The 24,505-nt window shown below is 50.1% G+C and overlaps 2 protein-coding genes across 4 annotated transcripts in view; one reads left to right on the plus strand and one right to left on the minus strand.

Annotated features, from left to right (window-relative positions):
* Positions 1–5,107, minus strand: part of CFAP52 (cilia and flagella associated protein 52) — a 48,971-nt gene extending 43,864 nt beyond the window's left edge. For 2 of the 3 annotated variants that reach the window (XM_058675601.1, XM_058675600.1), the window contains exon 1: positions 4,381–4,545. In XM_058675601.1, the coding sequence (XP_058531584.1) occupies positions 4,381–4,450 (70 nt within the window). In that variant the 5' untranslated portion in view covers positions 4,451–4,545. Of the gene's footprint in view, positions 1–4,380; positions 4,546–4,979 lie in introns of those variants that run through there. The other variant, XM_058675602.1, reaches the window with a different exon arrangement.
* Positions 5,108–5,205: 98 nt separating this feature from the next.
* STX8 (syntaxin 8) overlaps positions 5,206–24,505 on the plus strand; it is a 231,307-nt gene continuing 212,007 nt past the window's right edge. The window contains exons 1-3 of the mRNA XM_012929734.2: positions 5,206–5,345; positions 14,887–14,986; positions 23,403–23,497. Of these exons, the coding sequence (XP_012785188.1) occupies positions 5,329–5,345; positions 14,887–14,986; positions 23,403–23,497 (212 nt within the window). The 5' untranslated portion in view covers positions 5,206–5,328. The remainder of the gene's footprint in view (positions 5,346–14,886; positions 14,987–23,402; positions 23,498–24,505) is intronic.

The following is a 24,505-nucleotide window of genomic DNA, read 5'->3' on the forward strand; positions in this document are numbered from 1 at the left end:
TGACATTTTAAAAAATTTTGGGGGGCCTAGCACAATAGTGCAATGCCTAAATCCTCACCTTGCAAGCGCAGAGATACTGTAAGGGTGCCAGTTCATGTCCTAACTGCTCCATTTTCTTTCAGTTCCCTGCTTGTGGCCTGGGAAGGCAGTAGTGTGGGAGACCTGGAAGAAGCTCCTGGCTTTGGATCAGCTTAGCTCCGGACATTGCGGCCATTTGGGGAGTGAATCAGCAGATGGAAGATCTTTCTCTCTGTCTCTCCTTCTCTCTGTAAACCTGATCTGCCTTTGCAATAAAAATAAATAAATCTTTAAAAAGATTTTTTTATCTGAAAGGTAGAAGGTCAGAGAAAGGCATTTTCCATCCTCTGGTTCACTCCCCAGATGGCCATGGTATAGTAGGCTAAGCCTCCTGGCTACCAAAGGCCTGTCTGGACATGTAGCCAGGAGCCATGAACTCCATCTGGGTCTCCTATAAGGTGGCAGGAGCCCAGTACTTGAGACACCTCCCACTGCCTTCCCATTAGTAAGGATGGGAAGTGGAGCAGTTAGAACTTTAACCAGAGTCAGCTATGGGATGCCACTGTCACAGGAGGGGGTTAATCTGCTGTGTGGTTTGGTTTTCTTCACAATGAATTCCTAAGGCCAGTGTTGTATTGTAGCAGCTTAAGCTGCTGCCTGCAACATGGGCATCAGTATGGGTGCCAGTTCAAGTCCCTGGATGTTCTACTTTGATTCAGTTTCCCACCAGTGGCCTGGGCAAGCAGCGCAGGATGGATGGAGACCCTGGCACTCACATGAGAGACCATAAGGAGCTCCTGGCTTCAGCCTTGTTGTAGTGGTTTTGGGGGGTAAACCAGTGGACGCAAGATCTCTCTCTGTCTCGCTCTGTAACTCGGCTTTTCAAATCAATCAATCAAATGAATAAATTCCTGTCAAAATACTTAGAAGTGTCAAGTACAGTTACATAAGTATCTCTTCAAGTTAAAAGTCAAGTGTGTTTGGGCCCAGTGTGGTAGCCTAGATGTTAAAGTCCTTGCCTTGAACACGCCAGGATCCGATGTGGGTGCTGGTTCTAATCCCCGCAGCTCCACTTCCCATCCAGCTCCCTGCTTGTGGCCTGGGAAAGCAGTCGAGGACAGCCCAAGGCCTTGGGACCCTGCGCCTGCTTGGGAGACCTGGAAGAAGTTCCTGGCTCCTGGCTTCGGATTGACACAGCACCAGCCATTGTGGTCGCTTGGGGATGGAAGGATGATCTTCCTCTCTGTATGTCTTACTTTGCAATAAAAATAAATAAATCTTAGAAAAAAAAGTCAAGTGTGATGATTTAACACTACTCAGAATGAGAAAAGGGGCCTTGCTTTTGCTTCAAATGTGCTTCCACATGAAATGTGAACACAGCGACCTGGTATTTGAGGCTGTGACACAGAGAATCCTAAGCTCGCTCTCCTGGGTTTTGCTGTTAGCCTCAGACACTGAAGCTTCATCAGGCCATTGGGTGCCATGTCCCACCCAGGCCTCCATTCTGTTTCCTCCTTTCGACTCCCTTAGTCTTGCCCTGTACACCATCGAGCTTCTCTGGCCTTGCCCACTGATTCCCGACCGATTTTATAAACCAAAGAAGCCAGCAGTGGGGCTAGGGTTGCAGTGAAGTGGGTTAAGATGCTGCTTGCCACACGGACATCCCCTGTTTGGGTGTAGGTTTGAATTGTGGCTGCTCGGTTCCCTGCTAATTCATTTGGGAAGGCAGACAGAAGATCTTCTACCCACCTGAGAAACATGGAAAGAGTTCCTATCTCCTGGTTTGTTCCTGGTTCAGCTTTGGCCATTGGAACCATTTTGGGTGGAGTGAAGCTGCTGATGGAAGAGCCTTCTTTCTCTCTCTTTGAAACTCTGCCTTTCAAAGAGTTAAAATAGGGCCTGGCACGGTAGCCTAGAGGCTAAAGTCCTCGCCTTGCACATGCCAGGATCCCATGGGGCGCCAATTCTAATCCTAGTGACCCTGCTTCCCATCCAGCTCCCTGCTTGTGGCCTGGGAAAGCAGTAGAGGACGGCTCAAAGACTTGGGACCCTACATTCACATGGGAGACCCAGAAGTTCCTGGCTCCTGGCTTCGGATTGCAGCCACTTGAGGAGTGAATCAACGGACGGAAGATCTTCCTCTCTGTATGTCTGACTCTCCAATTAAAAGAGAGGAAGCTCTTAAAAAATCAGTGAAAGATGCTGTTTGGGATGGCTGCATTGTATTTAGGAGTACCTGGTTTGAATCCTGGCTCCTGCTTCCTGCTTTTGTGTCTCCCTGGGAGGAAGCAATGATGGCCCAATGTGGATGGCCATGTGGCAATGTGGAATTCTGTGAATAGACCCTACGTATGTTTCCTCTCTCTCAGTGTCTCCCAAGTCAAAAATAAACATTTTAAATTTATTAGCAAAAAGAGAGAGAGAGAGAGAAATTATTCAGGGCCAATGCCGTGGCATAGTAGGCTAAGCCTCCGCCTGCAGCACCAGCAGTCCATATGAGCACTGATTTACATCCTGGTAGCTCCACTTCTGATCTAGCTCTCTGCTAATGTTCTAGAAAGGCAATGCAGGATGGGCCAAGTCCTTGGGCACCTGCACCCACGTGGGAGACCTGGAGGAAGATCCTGGCTCCTTGCTTCGCACTGTTCCAGCTTTGGCTGCTGTGGACATTTGGGGAGTGAACCAGCAGACGGAGGATTTCTCTCCCTCCTTCGTTTGCTCTTTGTAACTGCCTTTCAAATTAAAAAAAAAGAAATTATTCTAATTCTTAATAACATGGGACTATATGAAGTATTATATATGTGTGTGCACGACAGATTTTAAGATTACACTAAAATCATGACACAGTGTTAACTGAAGAGATCTAGTTACAAGAGAATACACACAGCATGAGCCTATTTTCAACTAAAAACATTTATATGTAAGTGTATATTTGAAAGGATCATTCCATATTTTAATAGTGACATCTTTTGGAAACAAACTGACAGCTGTTTTTTTTTCCAACACTTTGCCAGTTTTTTAGATATTTTTTAAAAGATTTTTTTTAATTGGAAAGGCAGATATACAGAGAGAAAGATCTTCTGTCCTCTGATTCACTCCCCAAGTGCGCTGCAATGACCCGAGCTGAGCTGATCCAAAACCAGGAGCCGGGTGCTTCTTCTGGGTCTCCCATGTGGGTGCAGAGTTCCAAGGCTTTGAGCCAGCCTCCACTGCTTTCCCAGGCCACAAGTGGGGAGGCTGGATAGGAAGTGGGGCCGCTGTGACACGAACCTGTGCCCATATGGGATCCTAGCATGTGCAAGGTGAGGATTTAGTCAATAGGCTATTGTGCCGTGCCTAATTTTTCAGTTTTTTTTAACCTGCTCCTCCCCCCCCTTTTTTTAATTGGAAAGGCAGATTTACAGAGAGGAGAGACAGAGAAAATTCTTCCATCTGCTGGTTCATTCTCCAAACAGTCACAAAGGGTTGATATAAAGCCAGGAACTTCTTCTTCTGGGTCTCCTACACAGGTGCAGGGTCCCAAAGACTTGGGACTTCCTCTGCTGCTTTCCCAGGCCACAAGCAGGAAGGGAAGTGGAACAGCCATCTCCATAGGGGATGCTGGTGCTGGAAGGTAGAGGATTAGCCTGTGATCCATTGTGCTGGCCTTCCTAAACTCTTTTTAAGCAGGTCTATGAATTATTTCTCTATAATCTCATACCGTTTGGCCTCTAGAATTTCTCTGCGAATGTATATCTGATTGCTAGGAAAGAATATAAGTGATCACAAAATCAACAAGGCAAAAACACACACACCCACATAGGCCCTCCCCGAAAAGCAAAGAGAATTCACAATGGCCATGAAGACAGTGGGATTGCTCTTCACGAAGCACCTGCTCTGAGGGCTCGACAAAGCAGCCCGTGCTGAGCTGTGCTGCCCTGCCTGTGGCTTGCCCTCCGCCAAGCCCTGCAGACCACTTTCTTCACGCAGACCTTGTACCCAGCTCCAGACAGTATCTACCCGGGACACGTGGCACTCCCACGCTCAGCCAGAGAACATTACAGTGAAGCATCAACAGCTTACAACCACAAATAGTGTTTCTGCATCTGTATTATTGTAAGTTTCAAACTTTCAGGCATCACAACACACTTTGTTAACAAAGTTTTTTTTTTTTTTCCCTAAAATTCAATTCACTAGCTTTTCACATCCATTAAAAACCAAAGCCAAAAACAAATCAGCAGAGGTGTGGGTCTCCCGGTCCTCGGCAGCAGGTGGGGGTGCTCCGGTCCCACCGAGCTTTGCAGCTGTCTCACTCCCTCTGAGGCTACACCAGCCGCCTGCCCTCGGGGACCCTAAACTTTACACCGTCTTCTGGGTGCTCACCATTGAAACCGATCACGGTGTCAAGCTCTAGCTCGGCCACCCCAGTTTTGGTTGAAACCTGGCCGTTCATCTCTGGCAGACCCGTTTTTCTCTTTCCAGGCTCCCTCTGGTTGGGTCTCAGCCCCGTTGTCGGTGCAGCGTCTCCAGGTCGTCATGGCAACGCACTGACGCATGCGCACAAGACCCGCGGAGGTCTCCTCTCCCCCCCACCCTTCATCCCAGTGCACAGAGTTGGGGTTCTTGTACCCCCTTTGCAATGTTCACAGGCCTTATTTGCTCCGTTTCTTTGTAGAAATGTAGGGGGACACTAAACGCACAGAACGAATTTCCCTTTTCCTTCTGTCAAGAACCTGTCACCTTTGGTGTCTCTTAGCCTCAAGCTCCCAAAGGGTATTTGCAAAAATGATTATGAGAAAGAGAAAGTGAGAGATGTAATGATTATGAGAAAGAGAAAGTGAGAGATTGAGAGAGAGTAAAAGAAGAGGAGAGAGGGAGAGAGAGTGCGCGCATTGCTCTTCCTAACGCCCACAGCAGCCAGGGCCAGACCAGCCAGGAGGCCAGGCCGGACAGCCCGGACCCCCGAGCCCTGAGGCCATTACCTGCCGCCCCTCGAGACGCGCTGTAGCGGGAAGCCGAGCGGGTCCGGGGTCGCGGGGGTCGCAGCCGGCGTGGGGGGACCAGCTCGTGAGGCGGAAGGACAGGCTGTGCAAACGCTGCCGCCGTCAAGCTTCTGTCCAGCAGCCACTGGCCGGCGTCCAGCCGCGGGCATCCCTCGGGTGGCAGCGGGGAGCCCCGAAACGCAGCCTGCCTCTCCCCGGGGGCGCCCCAGCTCTGCCTTCCGCGGGTGGACGCCGGGCGGCGGGGACTGAGCCGCGCGGGCCGCCGTAGTGCGCCGCTGCCGAGCAGGAAGTGTCCGAGCAGCGCCGGCTGAGACTGACTGACGGCACGATGGCCCCGGACCCCTGGTGAGGGCGGGCTCGGGGGTCGGGGGACCCGGACGACGGCGGCACGCTGTTCGGGGCGGCGGGGCTTCCGGGCCTCCGGGGAGGATGAGGGCGGCGGCAGGCAGGACCCTGTTCGAGAAGGCGTCTGGGCTGCCGCGGCGGGTCCCTGGCCGGCGGGCTGGCGGGGAGGGACCCCGGGCTGGCGGGGAGGGACCCCGGGGAGCTGAGGCTCGGGCGCGAGCCGTCGTCCCTCGGCGCCCGTGAGGGGGTCCGTGCCGCGGGCTGCCCCTCAGGTCGGAGGGAAGTCACCTTTCTGTGGAGTGTCAGGAGACCCTCGGGTGTCAGCGGGCTGAGGAGTGGCGGGTTGCAGCCGCTGGGTGACCCACGGTTGTGCGGACCTAAGCCTTGTCCGCCCAAATGAAAACTGAAAAAGAAAAGTTTTAGGAGCCTGGGCAGGCTAGTATGCACGTGTGCACCTGGCATTTCCTAATCTCCTTCAACCGTGGTTTCCTCGCTTAAAGTATTCAAGCAGGTGAGCTCCCAGGGACCCAGCAGGCAAAGATGCAAATTCATCCCACTGGACTTTCTCTTAGGTGATTGAAAACATGATCTCGGCCCCAAGGAGTTCTGGTTGGAGTATATGTCTGTTTCTGGTGGAGTTTAGAATTTACTTGCTGCCTGCAGACAGAGAGAATGGGTTCCTAGGTCACAGTTAGTTCCCTGGGATCCAGCTTGTCTGGACCAGTTGTTTAACGCTAATGTTGTGCCATCTCATGGTAAAGTTTGTGTATGACCCCATTAGTGCATTTAAATAATACCGACTATTTGCAAAGAAGAAAAATACATGGCATCTTTAACGCTGTCATTTGGAAATAACCACTATTGAGACATATTTTACAGTGAATTTATTACTTTAATTTGTTTCTCTCCTGTCAGGTTCTTTCTGTTTGCTTTTAATTCTGTGCAGGCTGTCGTAATTTTTTTTCACTTTCTTATTGTCTAAATTTTATTTTTGTTACTTTTTACATATTTGATCAGGGTGCGAAGGGTCAAGGGCTAGAGGAAAGTGGATGAGACCACTGTTCTCACATTCTCTCTTTTCCTTCCTGTATCTGAGGTGGGGAGAGATAAGGGGAGAAGCCACACCCAGCCTCCCAACCATCCCAGTGTCCCCAATGTGGGGCATGATCCGAGGATCCTGCTCAAGTGGTTTCGATAGTCCAACAGTTCTGAAATGCTGTCAGTCTTGCCACTCCAATCGCGATGAACTCTCCAGGATCCACCAGTTGACATAGTTCATCTTAGAGTCACCATTTGCCTGGGTATTCATTACCAACTCTTGCTGGAGTAGTTGATCGATTTGTTCTGTGCTCCGTCCTCTGTCATGGTCCCAGGTGTCCTCTGCAGGCTCCAGTGTACTACATGTCCTCCACGTGCACCTGGATAAGCTGTCCACTGCTCCATCTGAGCCACTGAGGAGGCCCAGCTCTGACACATGCACTCTGTAGTCAGACCACGGAACCTGCAATTCTCTCCATAGTTGGAATTCTGAGTCCAGCGGTTCAGTTTGGGAGAATCCCAAAGAAACTTCATCTGAGGTGATCTCTGACCTGATTCTTGTGTGTGCATGCCAGTACAGGGTTTGGCACAGTCTGTCGCCCAACCCCAAATTGGCCCATATGCACACTGTTAGTTGCAATTGCTGGGTCAGTTGTCTCCAGCCCTGTCTTCTATGCAAAGTAATGAGTATTGCAGTCCAGCCCGATCCTGTCCACCACACACTCAGCCCCCACGCAAACCAGTGGAAATTGTAGCTTAGTCGGAGCGACCCACAATAACCCCCACCAGGCCCACCTCCTGCCCTGGTTCCCGTGCTTGCCAGTATGTATAGCAGACTGGTCCAATCTGTCCCACATCCCATTCAGCTCTCATATGTTGAAGCCTAGGTCAACACAACCAGCCCCACTATCCAGCACACACACCTGCGGGCGGGTGCCACTTTCTGTCTAGCCATGCCTGGCCCAGCCTTGGTTCTCATTCTTACCAGTTGGAGTGGCAACCCAAGAGGGAGCTGGGTCTACTCTCACTGCTAGATCTTGCACTCTCTAGGTGGTACTGTAGTTTAGCTCGACAGAGTTTCTCCTCCCACCCCACCCCCCCACCAGCATCTGCTCGCTGATGCTGCGACAAAGCCCAACCAGCCCTCATCCTCTCTGACTTATGCATGTACCAGTAGGTACAGTTTGTCCAGCCTGGCTTATTCCCAATCCAGCTTACATGCAGGCCAACAGGTGTTGTATCCCTGCCAGTCCTGGTCTGCCGGCAATCCTGGCTCTGACATTCACCAGTGGGAATAGTGGCCCAGCAGGGGATCTCTCCGCAGCCCCCTACGAGGTTTACCCATTCTCCCCCCGGGTCTCACGTGTGCTGGTTGGGTTCTGCGGCCCAGTCTGGTATGTATGGCCTGCCTTGGCATTTGCCAGTGGAATTTGCCAGCCTGGCCTGGTTCGCCCCCAGTACAAGCTCATGCTGGTGGGAACTACAGCCTAGCCCAACCCAGCCAGTCTCCAGTCTCAGCCGTAGTGTGAACTTGCTGGTATTGCAGCCTGACCCAGCATGACCTACACACCATTCTGGCTCTCAGATTTGCCAGCAGGTGGTATGAACTGTTCCCAGTCTGACCCGCCCCACACCTGAGCCAAAGGTAAGCCCATGGGTACCATGACCTGGCCTGGTCTGGGCTGCTCACTTTCTTGGTTCCTGTGCTCATCTGCAGGGACTGTGTCCCGACAGAGGAGTTGCCAATCTCCTCCATCAGAACCTCTCCCAATACCAGATCTCGCGCACACTGGTGGGTCCATGGGCCAGCCCTACTCAGTCCACCTCCTGTCCTAGCAGGAATAGTAGCCTTTCCTGACTGGCCCTCACCCTTTCCAGTTCTTACTGTTTGGTGCTATAGCCAAGCCTAACGTGGTCCATACCCAGACACAGCTCACACATGGCTGGCTCAACAGGGACAGAGGCCTATCCCAGCCCATCCTACACCCATCGTGGTTCTCACAAGCTCCAATGGGTGCTGGAGTCTAGCCCAGTCTTGCATGCTGCAGACCCAGTCCACACCCTTGCCAAGGGAGACTACATCCATATCCAGACCAGACCGCATCCCCCACTCTGGTCCCTGTGCTCACCAGTGGGACCCACAACCCAGCCAGGGCATCCCCGTGGCTCTCTAACCAGGCCTGATCCCAGCCACAATTCTCGCATATGCCAGTGGTTGCTCTGACCCAGCTTGGCATAGCCCCTCACCTGTCTTGGCCTTTGCCTGGGGATGCTGCAGCCTGGCCTAGCCCAGGCATCCTCCAGGCCCAACTCTCACTGGTGGGTGCTGTAACCTGGCCTTGCTCAGTCTCCTGTCATCCCTGGCCATGCAAACCAGTAAGCAACCTAGCCCAGCCTGACCTGTACTCCATCCTGTTTCCTGCACTTGCCGGTGGGCTATGGTTTGCTCGGTCTCGCCTGTTCCACCCCTTTCCAAAATCAACTTACACACCTGCTGACGGATGGAGCTACCATGCCCAGGCCTGGACCACATGCTCATCAGGGGGAGCCATGATCCACCAGGGGAGTTTCCCAGGTTTCCCTGCTTGGGCCACTCCCAGACCCAAATCTCATGCATACCAGCGGGTACTTGGCCCTTACCCAACATGGCCTGCCCTTCCATCCCAGCCTTTGTATAAGCTGGTGTGGCCCAGCCTGCCCCATAGCCTGTTTTAGGGTACTACAGGTGCTACAGCCTGGACCTGCCCTGCTTGTTCCCTGCCCCAGTACTGGTGAATGTCGGTGAGTTCCATGGTCATGTGCCGGAGTCCAGCTCCGGCCGAGGTTCGGAGCTCGGGAAAGGTGCGTGGATGAGGCGTGAAGAGAGAAAGAAAGGAGACGGACCACCAGATTCCTTGATCGTCGTGGACTAAGCGAGAAAGCTGTCCTCTTTATTTATACAGAAGCAGTACAAAGTTTTTTCTTAGGGGCATATTGACATAGCTTCAGGGGGACACAATTTACAACTTTTTGAGAAATGATTGAGGAAGGATTCCACATTCCTTGCTTATCTTGGCTTGCCAGTCTTCATTTGCTCTCCTCAGGTCTGGGCTATAACCTAGGCGCCATCTGTGTCAACCAGACCCCTACCTTGAATTACGTATGAGTTAAAAGGTCTGGGGCCTTGGTCTATGGGGATCGGGGTTATTGACATTAGTTGGCCATAGGTCTGTAAGCTCACAGTTTGTTAACCAAACAAGTAAAGCAAGGGTAAAAACGGCGGAAAGAATTGCAGTTAGCAATGAGCTAAGTTACTCTATTTAAGTTTCAACTCTACAATGGATGAGTGAGTGTTTGCAAAGACAATTCTACAGATTGTTTCAGTATTAGACAAGGCATTATCCATTCCAATGTTGCAACCAAGAGTTTCTCAGTAGACAACACATCTTATGCAGTAATACACTCCTAATACAATTCTTGTTCTACAACTTATCTGTCACTAAATGGGAGAAATACATCAAGAGAGAAAAAACATGAAGATCTAAGACAAAAGGTTATAAACATTACATTCCTCTACAACTGCAGGCTCTACAACTTCATAAGTGATCAAACAATAATCAAAAATATATCTTTATGATATTAGTGAAATCACCCTGTATTTCCTCTAGCTAAAAATTTATGAAAACAACTAAAACAACTACATTTTCTATATTCTAAAGAATTGCAAGGACAGGCTAACCTTTAAGACCACAGTAACTATATTTTTTGCCTTAGCAGGATAGGCTTCAGGGTTACAGTAGCTATATTCCTCCTCATAGCAGGATGGCCTTCAGGGTCACAGTAACTATTCTTTGTCATAGGAGAATGACCTTTAGGGTCACAGTAACAGGATAACTTTTAGGGTTCCTCTTATCAAGCCATTCCCCAGAAAGCATGCTAAATATCTGGGCCAGATTTTATGGCAATGGGTAAACAGCACAGACTTAATTATACTCCTGTGTGTAGTTAAAGGCCCACTCACCAGGACATCCTCAGTAACATTAACTCTTAAGCTCACGTTGGTTGTAAAAGCCATCTCACAGGGGCAGATAATGCCTCAATAGATTACATAGTGGGGTGGTTGAGTGCCCATGCGAAGGGGAGTGAAAACTGCGTCAAGGTGGTCAGAGATGAACCCACTTAGCCCTGCTAAGCAGCTGGTAGCTCCCCGGGCCCTGCCAGTCAGGGAGCTGTTCTCTTCACACCTTCGTGGTATTCACACCTACTGCATGGACTCCATCAGTCATGCCTAAGCTTAGCCCATCACCATCCCACCTGTCAAGCTAACCAGTGGGACTTGTAGTTCCATAGGGTTGGACTCACATATCCCCTACAGAATCCATCCCTGGACCTGGTTCTTTTGCTTGCTGATTGGTGTCATGGCCCAATCTAATGTGACCCATCCCCTGATCTGACACTCGCTGTCAGGTACTGGAATCTAACCCTGCCAGGCAGGCCCCTAGCCATAGCTTTTGTGTGGGCTGGCATGTGGCAGTCAGTGATGTTCTGCACTAACCACCAATCTCAGGACTCACATGAGGACTGGTCAATCAGTCTAACCCATACAGATTTTCCAGTCTCTCTCCTCCAAACCACCAGGTCTCAGTCCCTTCACTTACCTACAAGTACAGTGGCCCTGTTGTTGGGTGTTCTTCAGGATTCATTCCTCACCTACATGTACTGTGGCTTTATCCACAGATGTCCCTAGGCAGTAATTCCATACCCCCAAGACCTCAGAACTCGCTGTTGAGCAGCCAGCGGGCAGAGCCCGGCGCCAGTTGGCGCTCTGGCCACCCACAAGCCCAGGACCCTCCCCACTGCTAGCAGCGGGGGATGGGGAGCTAGGATCCCCATCAGGAAGCCTGGGCCAGCATGGGTACCCCCAGCCACAGCCACATGGCTGGGGCATCCAGACACCCATGCCACGCTGCTGCTGAGACTTACCTGGAGTCCACCAAGACTGTCCTATTGTTTTATCCTGTCTCTCTCTCTTAAAATATTTCTTTCTTTCAAAAAAAAAAAAGATTTATTTTTCTTTGAAAGGCAGATTTACACAGAGAGAAGGAAAGGCAGAGAGAGTGAGAGAGATCTTCCATCCACTGGCCTGTTCTCCCAAATGGCCACAATGGCTGGAACTGGGCAGGTTTGAAGCCAGGAGCCAGGAGCTTCTTCAGATCTCCTACATGGGTGCAGGGTCCCAAGCACTTGCGTCATCCTCTGCTGCTTTCCCAGAACATCAACAGGGAGCTAGATGGGAAGTGGAACAGCCGAGATCAGAACGAGCACCTATATGGCATGTGGGCACCACAGGTGGAAGTTTAACTTACTATATCATGGTTCTGGCCCTTTAAAAGATTTCTTTACTCTAAAAGGCAGAATGAAAGAGATTTTCCAGCTGCTGGTTCATCCCCACTCCCACCCCACCACTGCCAAGTGACCCTTACCTGCCACGTCTGGGCCAGTCCAAAACCAGAAGCCAGGAACTGCCTCCTGGTCTACCCCTGGGTGGCAGGGACTTGGAGTATTGCCCAGTGCCTTCCAAGGTGTTTGAGTGGGAAGCTGCGTCTGAAGCAGTGCAGCTGGACTCAAACTGGCATCCCCATAAGGGATGCCAGTGCCACAAGCCATGGTGTGACCCTTCTTGTACGTCCTGAGCTCTTTCCCTAGAAGCGAACTGTTGGGTTCCAGATCTGCTATTAAGGCCCTTGATATATTTTATAAATTGCCACCTCCCGGAAGCTAACTCCCTCAGCTTGCATTTAGAGTGGAGATTAGACATTGGCACGGTGGTGGTGCAGATATTCCTTCAGCCGCAGCACCAGCATGCCGTGCGGTGCCAGCTGTAGTCCCAATGCTCCACTGCTGATCCAGCTCCCTGCTCACACTCCTGAGAAAGCATCAGAGGATGGCTCAACTGCGTGGGACCCTGCACCCTTGTGGGAGACCCAGAGTAAGCTCCTGGCTCCTGGCTTTGGACCATGGTTCCCTGCTTCAGATGGCTCAGGCGGCCATTTGGAAAGGGAAGCAGGAGAGAGAGGTGGAAGATCTCTCTCTCTCTCTCCTCCTTTCTCTCGGCAACTCTGTTGTTTCAGGTAATTAATAAATAAACAATTAAATGTTTAAAAGACAGTGGAAAATAGAGGTTTCTCACCCCGGACAGTTAATGTTGACAGCGTTTATACTTGACCGTGTTAACTCTGGTTTAGTTTGATCAAGTGATTTTCTCATAAGGCTGTTCAAGGTGAAACGGTATGAGCCTTTCCTGTGCCCACATCAGCAAATGTACACAGTGCTGTACACAGTGGGTTGCTGGTGAGGCGGCAGACGGGCCTGGCATGGGTCTTGGAGGAAGCTACGGAATGAGGCCATGGGTGCCTCCCTGCTGGGGAGGATCTGGTGTGGGGGGTGGCACTTGATGCTTACTGTTTCTTTGTTTTTGTTTTTAAGATTTATTTATTTTTGTTGGAGAGTCAGATTTACAGAGTGAAGGTTGGACAGAAAGATCTTCCATCTACTGGTTCAGTCCCCAAGTAGCCACAATGGTCGGAGCTGAGCCAATGCGAAGCCAGGAGCCAGGAACTTCTGCCGGGTCTCCCACTCGGGTGCAGGGGCCCAAGGCTTTGAACCGTCCTCTACTGCTTTCCCAGGCCACAATCAGGAAGCTGAAAGGGAAGCGAAACAGCTGGGAGTAGAACCGGTGTCATGTGGGATCCCGGAACTTGCATGGCAAGGACTTTAGCTAGTAGGCTACCAGGTGGGGTCTGCACTTAAAAGCATGCGGTAAGCTCACTGTTGTTGTAGCATGCCCCTACAGTAGGCCAAGGCAGGGCTGTCAGCAGGAGTGGAAGAGGGGTGGGAGATGCAGTTATGTCGCAGTGGGTGGAGCAAGTGTTAAAGCAGCTGTCACTCCACTGAGGGATTTGCAACAGAGGGTTTGACTGATATGCACGGGGCTAGCAGCATGGGACTGGCCTGTGTGCACGCCCGTGGTTGGTCCTCCTGTGGTGTGGCCTTCCTCGGGTCGGCCGCGACAGGAGGCCAGTTGGGTCTGTGGATGCGCAGTGGGCCCTGCCCTGTGTGGAGTTTGAGGCTGCTGGGTGATTACCTCTTTCCAGGCTGGACGTGCGTGCTGGACGTCTGTGGACAGTCGGGTGGTAGGCAGTGAGGCACAGAGGCGGCGAGTGGACTCAGAGTCACTCAGGGCAGGCCCAAGCTGAGCTGACCTAAAGGAAGGCGCTCCACACGTCACAGGCAGGACTTGGCCTCCCTGCCTAGTAGAAGCACCAGGTGTTACTGTCTCCAAACTGGTTCTTGGCTTTAAGTTAATTCGTTTCATTCATTGCTGGATCAGTGCATTTGTTGATGGTGGACTTTTGTGGAGAATTTACAAGACTGGAATCACCCGGGGGTGCTTTCAACCCCATCAACCCCGCAACCTCCACTTCTCTCCCGCTGTCCCGTCACGTCCAGATGGAACTTCATAGGTGTTTTATCAGAGCGCTTGGGGTGTGAGCCAGGCACTGGTATTTCTTTAAAAAAAGATGCTTCTGAAATTCCAGTGTATAGCAAAGTTTGGGAAGCCCTGTTGTTTAAAAAAAAAAAAAAGCATTTAAGCATTTTACTATGATTTATTTATTTGAAAGACAGAGTTGTAGAGAAATAGGGAGAGACGCAGAGAGAGAGAGGTCTCCCGTACACTGGCTTAGTCAATTGGTAGCTGCGGCAGCCAGCGCTGGGTCAGACCAAAACCAGGCCTCTCCCGTGTGGATGTCCGGGGCCTCAAGCATGTGAACCACCTGCCGCTGGGTGCTGGATTGAAAGCTGAGCAGCCAGCACTCACAAGAGACACCCTTCTTGTGGTCCAGTGGGTTAATGTGCAATACCAATGCTGAAGTCCCTCTTGTCATGGTGGACAGTATGGAGGGAAAAGGTTGAAATGTGGTCGTGCTGGGGCCAGGACTGATTTTCTGTATTTAGCCTCTCTCTGTTTCTCTCTGTCTATCTGTCTCTGTCTCTCCCAAACTCTGTGCTGTCTGGACAAGACTGGATCATGCCGCGTGGGGTCATGGTGAAGTTTACAGTGTAAAGCTTTAGCCTGAGGCCTGACCCAGAGTGGACACTTGGCTGTTGGCCATCAGAACATTCATTTTGTTTCCTTCAAACACTCATTCTTCAAGTCCCCTGCTCCCCATACAAGTGCTAGGTGGGGTTGGGGGGTTGGCAGAGTCTGAAACCGTTGCTCAAGCCAAAATGGGGACGTTAGGGTGAGTAGCAGTTTTCCGTACTTTGTATCATATGTTCCATTCCAGGAAACCGTAAGGCTGGTCACCTGTTACAGAGTCAAGGAGCGTCGGGCACACGGGAGCGATCATTTGATGCCTGTCACTGTTACCGCCCTCGCTTGCTGTTGCAAGTTGTGACTTGGAATGACCCGATGACTTTCCTAAGAGTCTTAAACCTTCTCCCTCCTCTGACCCCGATGCAGGTTGTCCGCTTACGACGCCACCTGCCAGATTGCGCAGGAGATCGCGGAGAAAATCCAAGAGCGAAACCAGTATGAGAGAAGGGGCGAGAAGTCACCCAAGGTAATAATAATTAATAATAGAGAGGGTTAGTGAGCGTCGAACTGTGAAAACCATGCTGTGTTGGAAGCTGTGTGTGTGTGTGTGTGTCCTGTTTGCCTCTGTGTTTGTGTGTCCTGTTTGTCTCTGTGTGTGTGTGTGTCCTGTTTGCCTCTGTGTTTGTGTGTGTGTGTCCTGTTTGCCTCTGTGTGTGTGTGTCCTGTTTGTCTCTGTGTGTGTCCTGTTTGCCTCCGTGTATGTGTGTGTGTGTGTCCTGTTTGCCTCCGTGTGTGTGTATGTGTCCTGTTTGCCTCTGTGTGTGTGTGCATTTGTGTGTGTCCTGTTTGCCTCCGTGTTTGTGTGTGTGTGTGTCCTGTTTGCCTCTGTGTTTGTGTGTGTGTGTGTTCTGTTTGCCTCTGTGTGTGTGTGACCTGTTTGCCTCTGTGTGTGTGTGTCCTGTTTGCCTCCGTGTTTGTGTGTGTGTGTGTGTCCTGTTTGCCTCTGTGTTTGTGTGTGTGTATGTGTCCTGTTTGCCTCTGTGTGTGTGTGACCTGTTTGCCTGTGTGTGTGTGTGTGTGAGCTGTTTGCCTCTGTGTGTTGCAACGACATAGGGTCACTTTATAGATTCTCATCCCCGAGACAGTGAACAGTGTGGACTGGACTTCTCTCGTTCATACCTGTCGCCTCCATTTTCTGCATCAGGGTCAGGAAACTTCTTCCAATTACTTCATACGCCAAAACACTGTGCCTTCTACTCATTCAGTTCCTTTTTTTTTTGTTTCTTTTCCTCTTGGTCAAAAGGACAATGATCTGTCTTACTCTCACAGAGAAATCAAAGTGGGACTGCTGTCCTAAGCTGTGGGCTGCACGGAAGCCGCGGCAGGGCTCTGCTAAGCCGAGCCCCCCCCCCCAAGGCTTGAGTTCGTTCAGACGGAGGTGTTTAGTCCAACCCTAACCACGCAGTTTTGTTTTGTTTTGTTTTGTTTTCCTTACTTTCCCTACTCCAGCTTTGTATTTTTTTTTTTTTTTTGCTGCAGGGAGAATCCTGATTTCTATTTTGTTTAAAGCAATGTTTATTTATTGATTTGGAAAGCAAAGTTACAGAGAGAGAGAGAGATATCTTCCATCTGCTGTTCATTCTGCAAATAGCTGCAACAAACAGGGCCAAGCCCAGCTGAAGCCAAGAGCTTGGAGCTCTTTCTGGGTCCCCCAACATGGGGTTCTGGAGCCCAAGAGCTTGGGCCATCCTCTGCTGCTTTCCCAAGTACTATAGCTGGGAGTTGGTTCGAAAGTGGAACAGCCACAACTCAACCTGGTGCCCATGTAGGATGCTGGTGTCATAGGAGGAAGCTTAACCTGCTGAGTTACAATGCCAGCTCCCCAAGAACCCCAATTCCTAAAAACATTCATAGATTTTTTTTTCTGGTCATAGGGTCTGCCTTAGAGATTACAGAAAATGCTTTCAGATTGGCCACACAAGTACTAATGCAAACACTAAGGGAAATCCCAAATTTGTGCCTGTTTGGATGGTATTTTTTTAAAAATGTTTAGTGTCGACCTAAGAACACGGGGACTCTCCTGCAGTAAGGTTATCAGAATTGGTTCTTTTATTTAACCATAAAATCAGTGAGAGCATTGAGATGGTCCAGAAACGCAGAAGCTGTGTCCGGGCACACTGCGCGCTCGTGCCCACGCCTCCGTCCCACCTGCTCCTCACGGGGAGCCGTTCCATTCACTTCTGGCTCACCCTTCCCTGGCTGCTCCTTGAAGAAACCACTGTCCGAGGGTGTTTTCTGATTTATTGTCTTCCACCTGTCTCCCATCTTTTTATCATGATCCCGAATGCTGTGACTGAATATCCTTGTTCTTTTTGAAAACAAAACTTGTTTTTTTTTTCTTAATTTGGTGAAAGTGTCTTTTGAAGCTGTGTTTTCAGAACCACGGCACATGTGATTTCTTCAAAAATTACCTGTTGCCTGATTCAGCCTGTGCCCTCAGCGTGTGAGCTTCTGCAGCTTCACAACGTGGCCAGCAGAGGGCGCCGCCAGCCTTCTAAATCTGTGACACTCTTGGCCATGCAAAATGAGACCGCAGTGTATTTATTTTTATTTATGTGTGTGAAAAGTAGAGAAGCAGAGAGACGGACCGATGAGCCAGTAGACAGAGCCCTCCTCTGCTGTTACTCCCCAGGTGCCTGCAATAGTCGGGACAGGGTCAGTCTGTAGCCAGGATGTTGCCAGGTCTCCCATGTGGGTGACAGGGACCCAATAGCGGCTTGAGCCGCCACCTGCTGCTTCTCAGGATGTGTGTTAGTGGGAACAGAGACCTACTTCCCAGCTCTCTGATACGGGGGGTGGGGGGCAGGTGTCCCAGCAGCATCTCAACCATTGTTCTATCCCCTACCACTATCCATCCCGCACCCCCTCCACTCCCTACCCCGTATCCATCCTCTATTCCTGTGCGGCCCCTACTCTGTCCCCTACTCCTATCTTTATTTTTGTGGAGGTTTTTTTTTTTTTTTTTGTGGTGGTGGTTGTTAAATGAAATTGACTGTGAATATTTAATTGCTTTTGTATATGTTTAGTCATAGCTAGGATTTTTTTTTCCTTTTCCAATTTCTAGGCTGTAAAGGGAATTTATTGCTGTGACAGTGAATACTATGGCTTCATTGTCTACCTTTGGGGTGCTGATCCGTTTAAGCAGCATTAGGTCAATTATAAATGACTTTTCATCGTGACTCAGTTATTGCCCAGGTTAGAATGCATTCACCTGAGAGACCAGCGTTGCGGCATGGGGGATGAAGCTGTCGCTGCCAAAGCCAGCATCCCATGTGGATCTGCTTCAGTTTCCTGCTGAGATGCTTGCCAGACAGCAGCGGATGGCTCAAGTACTTGGGCCTTGGCCACTCCTCCCCCGTGTCCATGTGGGGGGCCAGGGTGGAGCTCGTGGCTCCTGCCTTGAGCTCCGCCCGGCCCCCTCCAGTGCGGCCGCTGTGGAGTGAACCAGCAGGTGGAAGGGCACGCTTTCTCTCTCTGTCTGCTTCTCTCTGTCACTATGTATTTCAAAATATACATATATATATATGTATGTGTATATATATATATATATATTTGTTTTTAAAGAATAGCTTTAATTATAGACCATGTGGGTTGCAGAAAATTTTAAAATCTACACTTTGGAATTACATTTCTACACCAATTCTGATTCTTTTCCTTGAAATAGCTTCCTCTGTGTTGTTTCAATAGCTTAATACTCATCTTTTATCACTTTATGTCTTTTCATGTATTGATTGGATATTTCTGTTTCTGCGTGAGTTGCCTGTGGATGTCCTTCAGGTTATCTTACTGGATTTTAATTTCAGAATTCTTGTTCTGTATGCGTTGACTCTAGTATGTTTCTACTTAGCACATTGCCCCCCCTCCCCGTTAATTTGGCTTTTGATCTTGTAAGTAGCACATCTTGACATGTACTTTCTAGGCAGTTTTTACGTTACTTGAAAGGCGGAGAGAGATGCCACCTCCTGGTTCATTTTCCACATGCCTTCGGCTGGACTAGGGGCTGGACGAGGGCAAAGCCAGGCATCCTGAACACAGCACAGCTCTCCCGGTGAGTGGCAGAGGCCCAAGCACCAGAGCCGTCACCTGTGCCTGCTGTTACTAGGAGCTGAGGCCTGAACCCAGGCCCTCCTCTGCGGGATGTGGCTTCCAAGAGCCATCTCAGCCGCCGTGCCGGAAGCCCACCCCGCCGTGTACCTGCCTCCACATGGGATTTGAAGATCTTGATATTTTTAATCTGTAGTCATTCATCTGCTGTGCTCCCTTGGTCAGACTTAGGAGGGGCTTTCCTACCTGTAGAACTTCTCAATATCGCACCTAATTATCCAAGTTTTCTTTAAGCCTTTCCTCCGTTGTTTTCATCCTGGTTTGTGTAAAAGTTTTTGGACTAGTTGAACCTTATTATTTACTGTAATGGTCTAATTTTATTTTTTTTCTTTCCTCTTTGCTGTTATTTGTTGTCCTGCCCCCCTCCCCGACCCCAAATATAAAATATATAAAATATTCCACATTAGGGCTGAACTTGTGGCCTGGGTCAAACTGCCACCTGCAACGCTGGCATCCCATATGGTGCCAGTTTATGTGCTGGCTGCTCTGTGTCTGATCCAGCTCTCTGCTAACGGCCTGGGAAGAGCAGCAGGAGGTGGCCCATGTGCTTGGCCGCTGCCAAACCTGCAGGAGACCTGGCCGAAGCTCCTTGCTCTGGCCAGGCCTGGTGCTGCCTGTTGTGGACATCTGGGAAGTGAGACAGAAGATCTCTTCTCTCTCTCTCTCTCTGTAATTTTAGATAAATAGATAAAATATTTAAAATCAAGTGCTCCCCATTTCCCTCACTGAATTTTAATGCAACTGCATTCCATTAAAAAGGCACTTATTTTATTTTTATTTGAAAGGCAGCGTTACACAGAGAAAAGGAGAGACAGAGAGAGAGAGAATCTTCCATCTGCTGGTTCACTACCCACATGGCTGCGACAGTTGGAGCCGAGCTGATCCGAAACCAGGAGCCAGGAGCTTCTTCCGGGTCTCCACACAGTGCAGGAGCCATCCTCTGCTGCTTTCCCAGGCCATAAGTGGAGAACTGGATTGCAAGTGGAACAACTAGGATTTGAACCGGCACCATTCAGGATGCTGGTGCTGCGGGGTGGAGGATCAGCTGGCTACACCACAGCATCCGTCGACAGTTGCATTCTTTGTGGGCCTTCGGTGTGTTGCCTTGTTGAAGCTGTTTGTAACAGTGTCATATTCTTGTAGGCTTTTTTTTTAAGATTGATTTTTATTTTTATTTGGAAGGCAGTGTTGCAGAGAGAAGGAGAGACACAGAGAGGTATTCCATCTGCTGGTTCACTGCCCAGATGGCCATGACAGTTGGAGTCGAGCTGATCTGAAGGCAGGAGCCAGGAGCTTCTTCCAGGTCTCCCACGTGGGTGCAGGGGCCTTGGGGCTTGGGCCATCCTCTGCTGCTTTCCCAGGCCACAAGTAGGGAGCCGGATGGGAAGTGGAGCAGCCGGGACGGCAACTGGCACCTGTTTGGGATGCCAGCACCACGGGCGGAGGCCTAGCTTGCTTTGCCATGGCACTGGCTCCATATTCTTGTAGCATTTAAAATGACATCATGTCTAATTGTCTAAGGGCCCTGGTATTAATCACCATTATTAGTTTTTCCTGGTTTGCTTCACTGATTTCTTTCAGAATAATTTTGTAACCCTCTGTTAAAAAAACTTCTTGAGGGGCAGGCGTTTGACTACTGGTTATGGATGCGGCCCGGGCCCCCTGTGTCCTGCATCAGGGTGCCTGGGTGGGAGTCCCGGGGTCTGCTCTCACTTCCTGCTTCCCACCCCCACACACCCTGGGTGGCAGCAGGTCGCGGCTCAAGTCCTTGGGTTCCTGTTCCTAGGGATGAGACCCAGATGATGTCTCCCGCTGCTGACTGCAACCTGGTTGAATGTTAAGAGGCTTGCACCCCAGCCTGGGGGGCCCCATCTTCGAGGTCTGGCTGGGACCCCGAGGCCACCCTTGGGAGCCGAGTTCCCCACCCGAAAGGCCTGGAGTGAGCTGGGAGCTCCCGACTTTAGCTCAGGCCTGTGTTGAGTGCACCAGCAAATGGGCACTGCTTCTTATCTCTGCCTCTCCAGTGATAAGCGGAAATTTCAAGAAACAGTCTCTCCTGCTGTAACCTGTATATTGATTTTTTTTTTCATTTTATGAACCATTGCTATACTGAATTGCTAACTTCCTTGCAGTTGCTTTTCTTAGCTTCTCCCAGTTGAAGGTAATCAATCCGCCCGTAACCACGGTGTCTCCGCTCTGTAGTTGTGAGCTGTGTCTGATTTGTCTGGTGTTTAGAACACATTAGACTAAAGCAAAGCAGTAGTCCAGTTAAGCCCAGCAACAATCCATTCTCTGCTTTTTGTTTTCATATTTCTCCTTTGTTTTCATTAAAAAAAAAAATCTCTCCCACACTGTATTAAGCGTATGTGTAGTGTATTTTTAACCATATGTTCTGTAAACTTGTTATTATTCGATTTTTCTAACATTTGAACTGTGCATAAATTGCTCCAATGAACTAGTTGGTGATGGTGTACTGTTCTTTCATGTAATTCTGTGTCGCTTTGCTGGTCTGCTTGACAGGGCTTACACATTTATGAGCCTAATTGAAATTGGCCTGTGGCCTCCTTTGCCTGGTTACAAGTCACCGCTCGTTACCAGGGTCATGTTATCTCAGTACAGAAATCGGGCTTCTTCCAATTTTATGTTTGTGCTCTCCAAAACCTCTGTTTAACCATGGCATTGCAACTTTTGTCCTCATTCATAAGATACTTATTTGCTTATCAGACAACAAGGAGTACCGCCAATTAGAGAGAACTGCCTTTGCCGTTTAGATGTATTTAATTTTGTGTATATATATATATATATATATTTTTTCCCCCTCCATATGAGTGACTTGTTTTAAACAATTTAAATGTTATTTGAAAGACAGAAGAAGAGAAAGGGAGATCTCCTGTGTCTACCAGTGCACTCCCCAAATGCCCACGGTGGTCAGCTCTGGTCCTGGAGGACACCAGAAGCCCGGAGCTCCATCCGGGTCTCCCCCGTGGGTGGCAGGGACCCGGGAACTTGACCCGTCATCTGCTGAGTGCCTGGATTAGAAGTGGAGTGGCCAGAACTAGAACTGAGCTACAACATCGGATGTGGGTGTTCAAAGCACAGCTTAACCCACTCCACCCCAACACCCCCGCCAACATTCCATTTTATGACTTTCAGGGTTTTTTGGTTTTAATCAGTTTTGATGTCTGTCTTGCTGTAGCAACAAATGGAAATTTGAGTCATATTTTTAATGGCCACCTACCCTCTCATCTTTTGAATGTTTTTGCTGTTTAATTTTATGAACTCTTGTAGGCCCGGTGTGTGTGTGTGTGTGTGTGTATACAATCTTTTTTTAAAAATATTTTTTATTACCTTTAAAAGAAAGAGAAGTAGATTTCACTACCCAAATGCGCACATCAGCCAAGGCTGATGGTTGAAGGTGGTAACGGAAGGACTCGGAAGCGGCTGACCTGCCTTCGAGGAGCACAGCACAGCACAGCCACGCTGAGGAGGAACAGCCCAGCATTGGGGCTGGCCAAGGAGCTGTGTGCACCGGGCCTCCTCCCTCCGGGGCGTCGGGCCTGCTTTACTCTCAGATCATAGGGAGCCGGGGAGGAGTCGCCAGTGTTTGTGGGGAAATGCTACAGAGGGGTCACTGGGAACTCGGAAACACAAGTTACCTCCCTGCTCTCTTCCTGGATCGTAGCTGGAAGCTGGACAGGAAGCAGAGCAGTTGGAACTCCGAGCCAAGCGTTCCAACATGGGGTGCCGGCGTCCAGATGCCTGTCGTTTAGGGTGCATTTTTCATTCTTTTTGAATGAGGGGAGAAACAGCCACTTTCTTTGGCATCTTCCTCACAAAGTACAGGTGCTCCAGGTGTCAGATGAAGGTTGGGCTTTTTGCTGAGTGGCTGGTATCCAGGCGGATAGCTTGATGTGTCGGCCTTGTCCAGCGCCTGAGGCACAGTTCTTCCCCTTGAGAGTGACCAAGGGGACCTGTTCCACCTGAGTCTCCTAGTCACAGTTCTGAACAGGTAGCGTGGTCTTGTCTCTTTCAGCTGACCCCTTGATTCCATCCATGGCTGAGCGTGTCGTCATCCAGTTTTATTTTCCACATTGGCACATTCCCACGGGTGCCCCTTTCCCCACCCCTGTGCCACACTCTTCTCGAAAGTCCCACCCTCACGTCACCAGTGGAAATGTCCTCCAGAGTTTTAGAACAAGTGGAGGGAACTCACAGGGTGCTGGAAGAAGGCTCCCATGTGGTGAACACTCCTTTTGTAAAAAGAATACAGCAGTATAAATGAGTTCAGGTGGGCTTGCAAATCCAGCAGGCAGTGTGGGACCCCTAAGGAGGGTGGTGGGACCCGACTGACAGCTTGTCATTCAGAATATGGTTGGGGCGACGGAAAGGGAGGTGGGGTTACTCTGGAGTTTATGCTGCAGAGTGAAGACTGTACACATCATTTCCCACCAGGCTCCAAGGTAGATAAACAGGACCCAGAAGTAGAAGCAACAGGGACAGAATTCAACTGCTGACGGCAAACCCCCAGTTTCCAGTCTCCGTTAATGTTCAGGTGTTAATGCCGAGCTTGCAGAGGGAGGTTACAGTGTCAGGTTGGGAGTCCGTACCAGAGGGGCTGGGGAGACCCCCACCCCACCCGTGGAGTCCAGGGGAGACATCTCCTCCTGCCCTGCCATGATGGGGTGTCCATCTGTGCAGCAGCACCGACCTGCTGGAACCCCGTGGAGCCTCCCCCGCCTGACTGCTGTCCTTAGGATGTGTGTTTTTTCTCTTTGCAGCTGACTGTGACAATCCGAGCCTTGTTGCAGAACCTGAAGGAAAAGATCGCCCTCTTGAAGGACTTACTGCTAAGAGCCGTGTCAACACACCAGATGTATCCATGTAAACATTTCCACCTCTTTGCCCAGAGTGGGAGGAGGTGCAATCTTATTTTAAGAAAGGAAGGGATCTGGGCCACCCAAATTTTTCCACAGCTTGAGGAAAACTGGGTTTCCAAAATATTGCCTATAATCTTCACTTCTATTTTAAGTGTTCTGTCACGTGTTTGAACAGCGAATTCGCTGGCAAAAAGCAAGAACTTGGCCAAAAGGATCAAAGGTGGTCGGGTGGGGCCTGCCCAGGGCAGAGCCCTTTCCAGAGGGCCCTGGGGGGGGGGGAGTGGCCAGGGGAGACCCCAGCAGGACAAGTGCCCCTGCTCACCCGGGCTCTCTCTGCAGTCTCTGGAGTGGTCAGGAATCCGTTTCTCCGTGGGGGGCAGCCCTTACGGGGGGGGGGGGGGGGGGGTGGGCAGGGGGACTTGGAAAAGCGCACGGAAAATGGAATTGGAAGAGTTTACTTCTGTGCAGAGCTTTTTGAAATCTGTGCATGACAAAGAGTACTGGGAAGGTTCCCTGAGGGGTAGGCGTTGGGTACAGTGATGGGGGCACTGCCTGGGCTGCCTTGGGCCCTGTATCAGAGACCCTGGCTCCACTCCCAGTGCCAGCCTCCTGCGATCACTGCGGTACACTGATGGTGATGATGACACAAACGTTGGGCGGAGATGGACCCTGTGGGAGACCCGACCTGACTGGGAGCTCCTGGCTCCTGGCCTCAGCCTGGCCCAGCCTTGCTTGGTGTGGGTCTTTGGGAGGTGAGCCAGTAGATCTGTTCTCTCTGTCTCTCTCTCTTTGTTGCTCTGCCTTCGTTTCAAATAAATAAACAACAAAAGAAAAGAAATGTTGAAGAAGTTTTATGGAAAATATCTATTTTGAAAAGCTGTATTGGATTTTGAAATATTTTTGCACCAAAATAAACTTACCCTTTAATTCCACCCTTACGTGAATGTTTTCAAGTCCCACTGCACCAGAGCCCCGTGTGTCTGTCTTTTTTCTGTTTGTATAGG

This window comes from Ochotona princeps, chromosome 17 (assembly GCF_030435755.1).
Source record: "Ochotona princeps isolate mOchPri1 chromosome 17, mOchPri1.hap1, whole genome shotgun sequence".
Taxonomy (NCBI): domain Eukaryota; kingdom Metazoa; phylum Chordata; class Mammalia; order Lagomorpha; family Ochotonidae; genus Ochotona; species Ochotona princeps.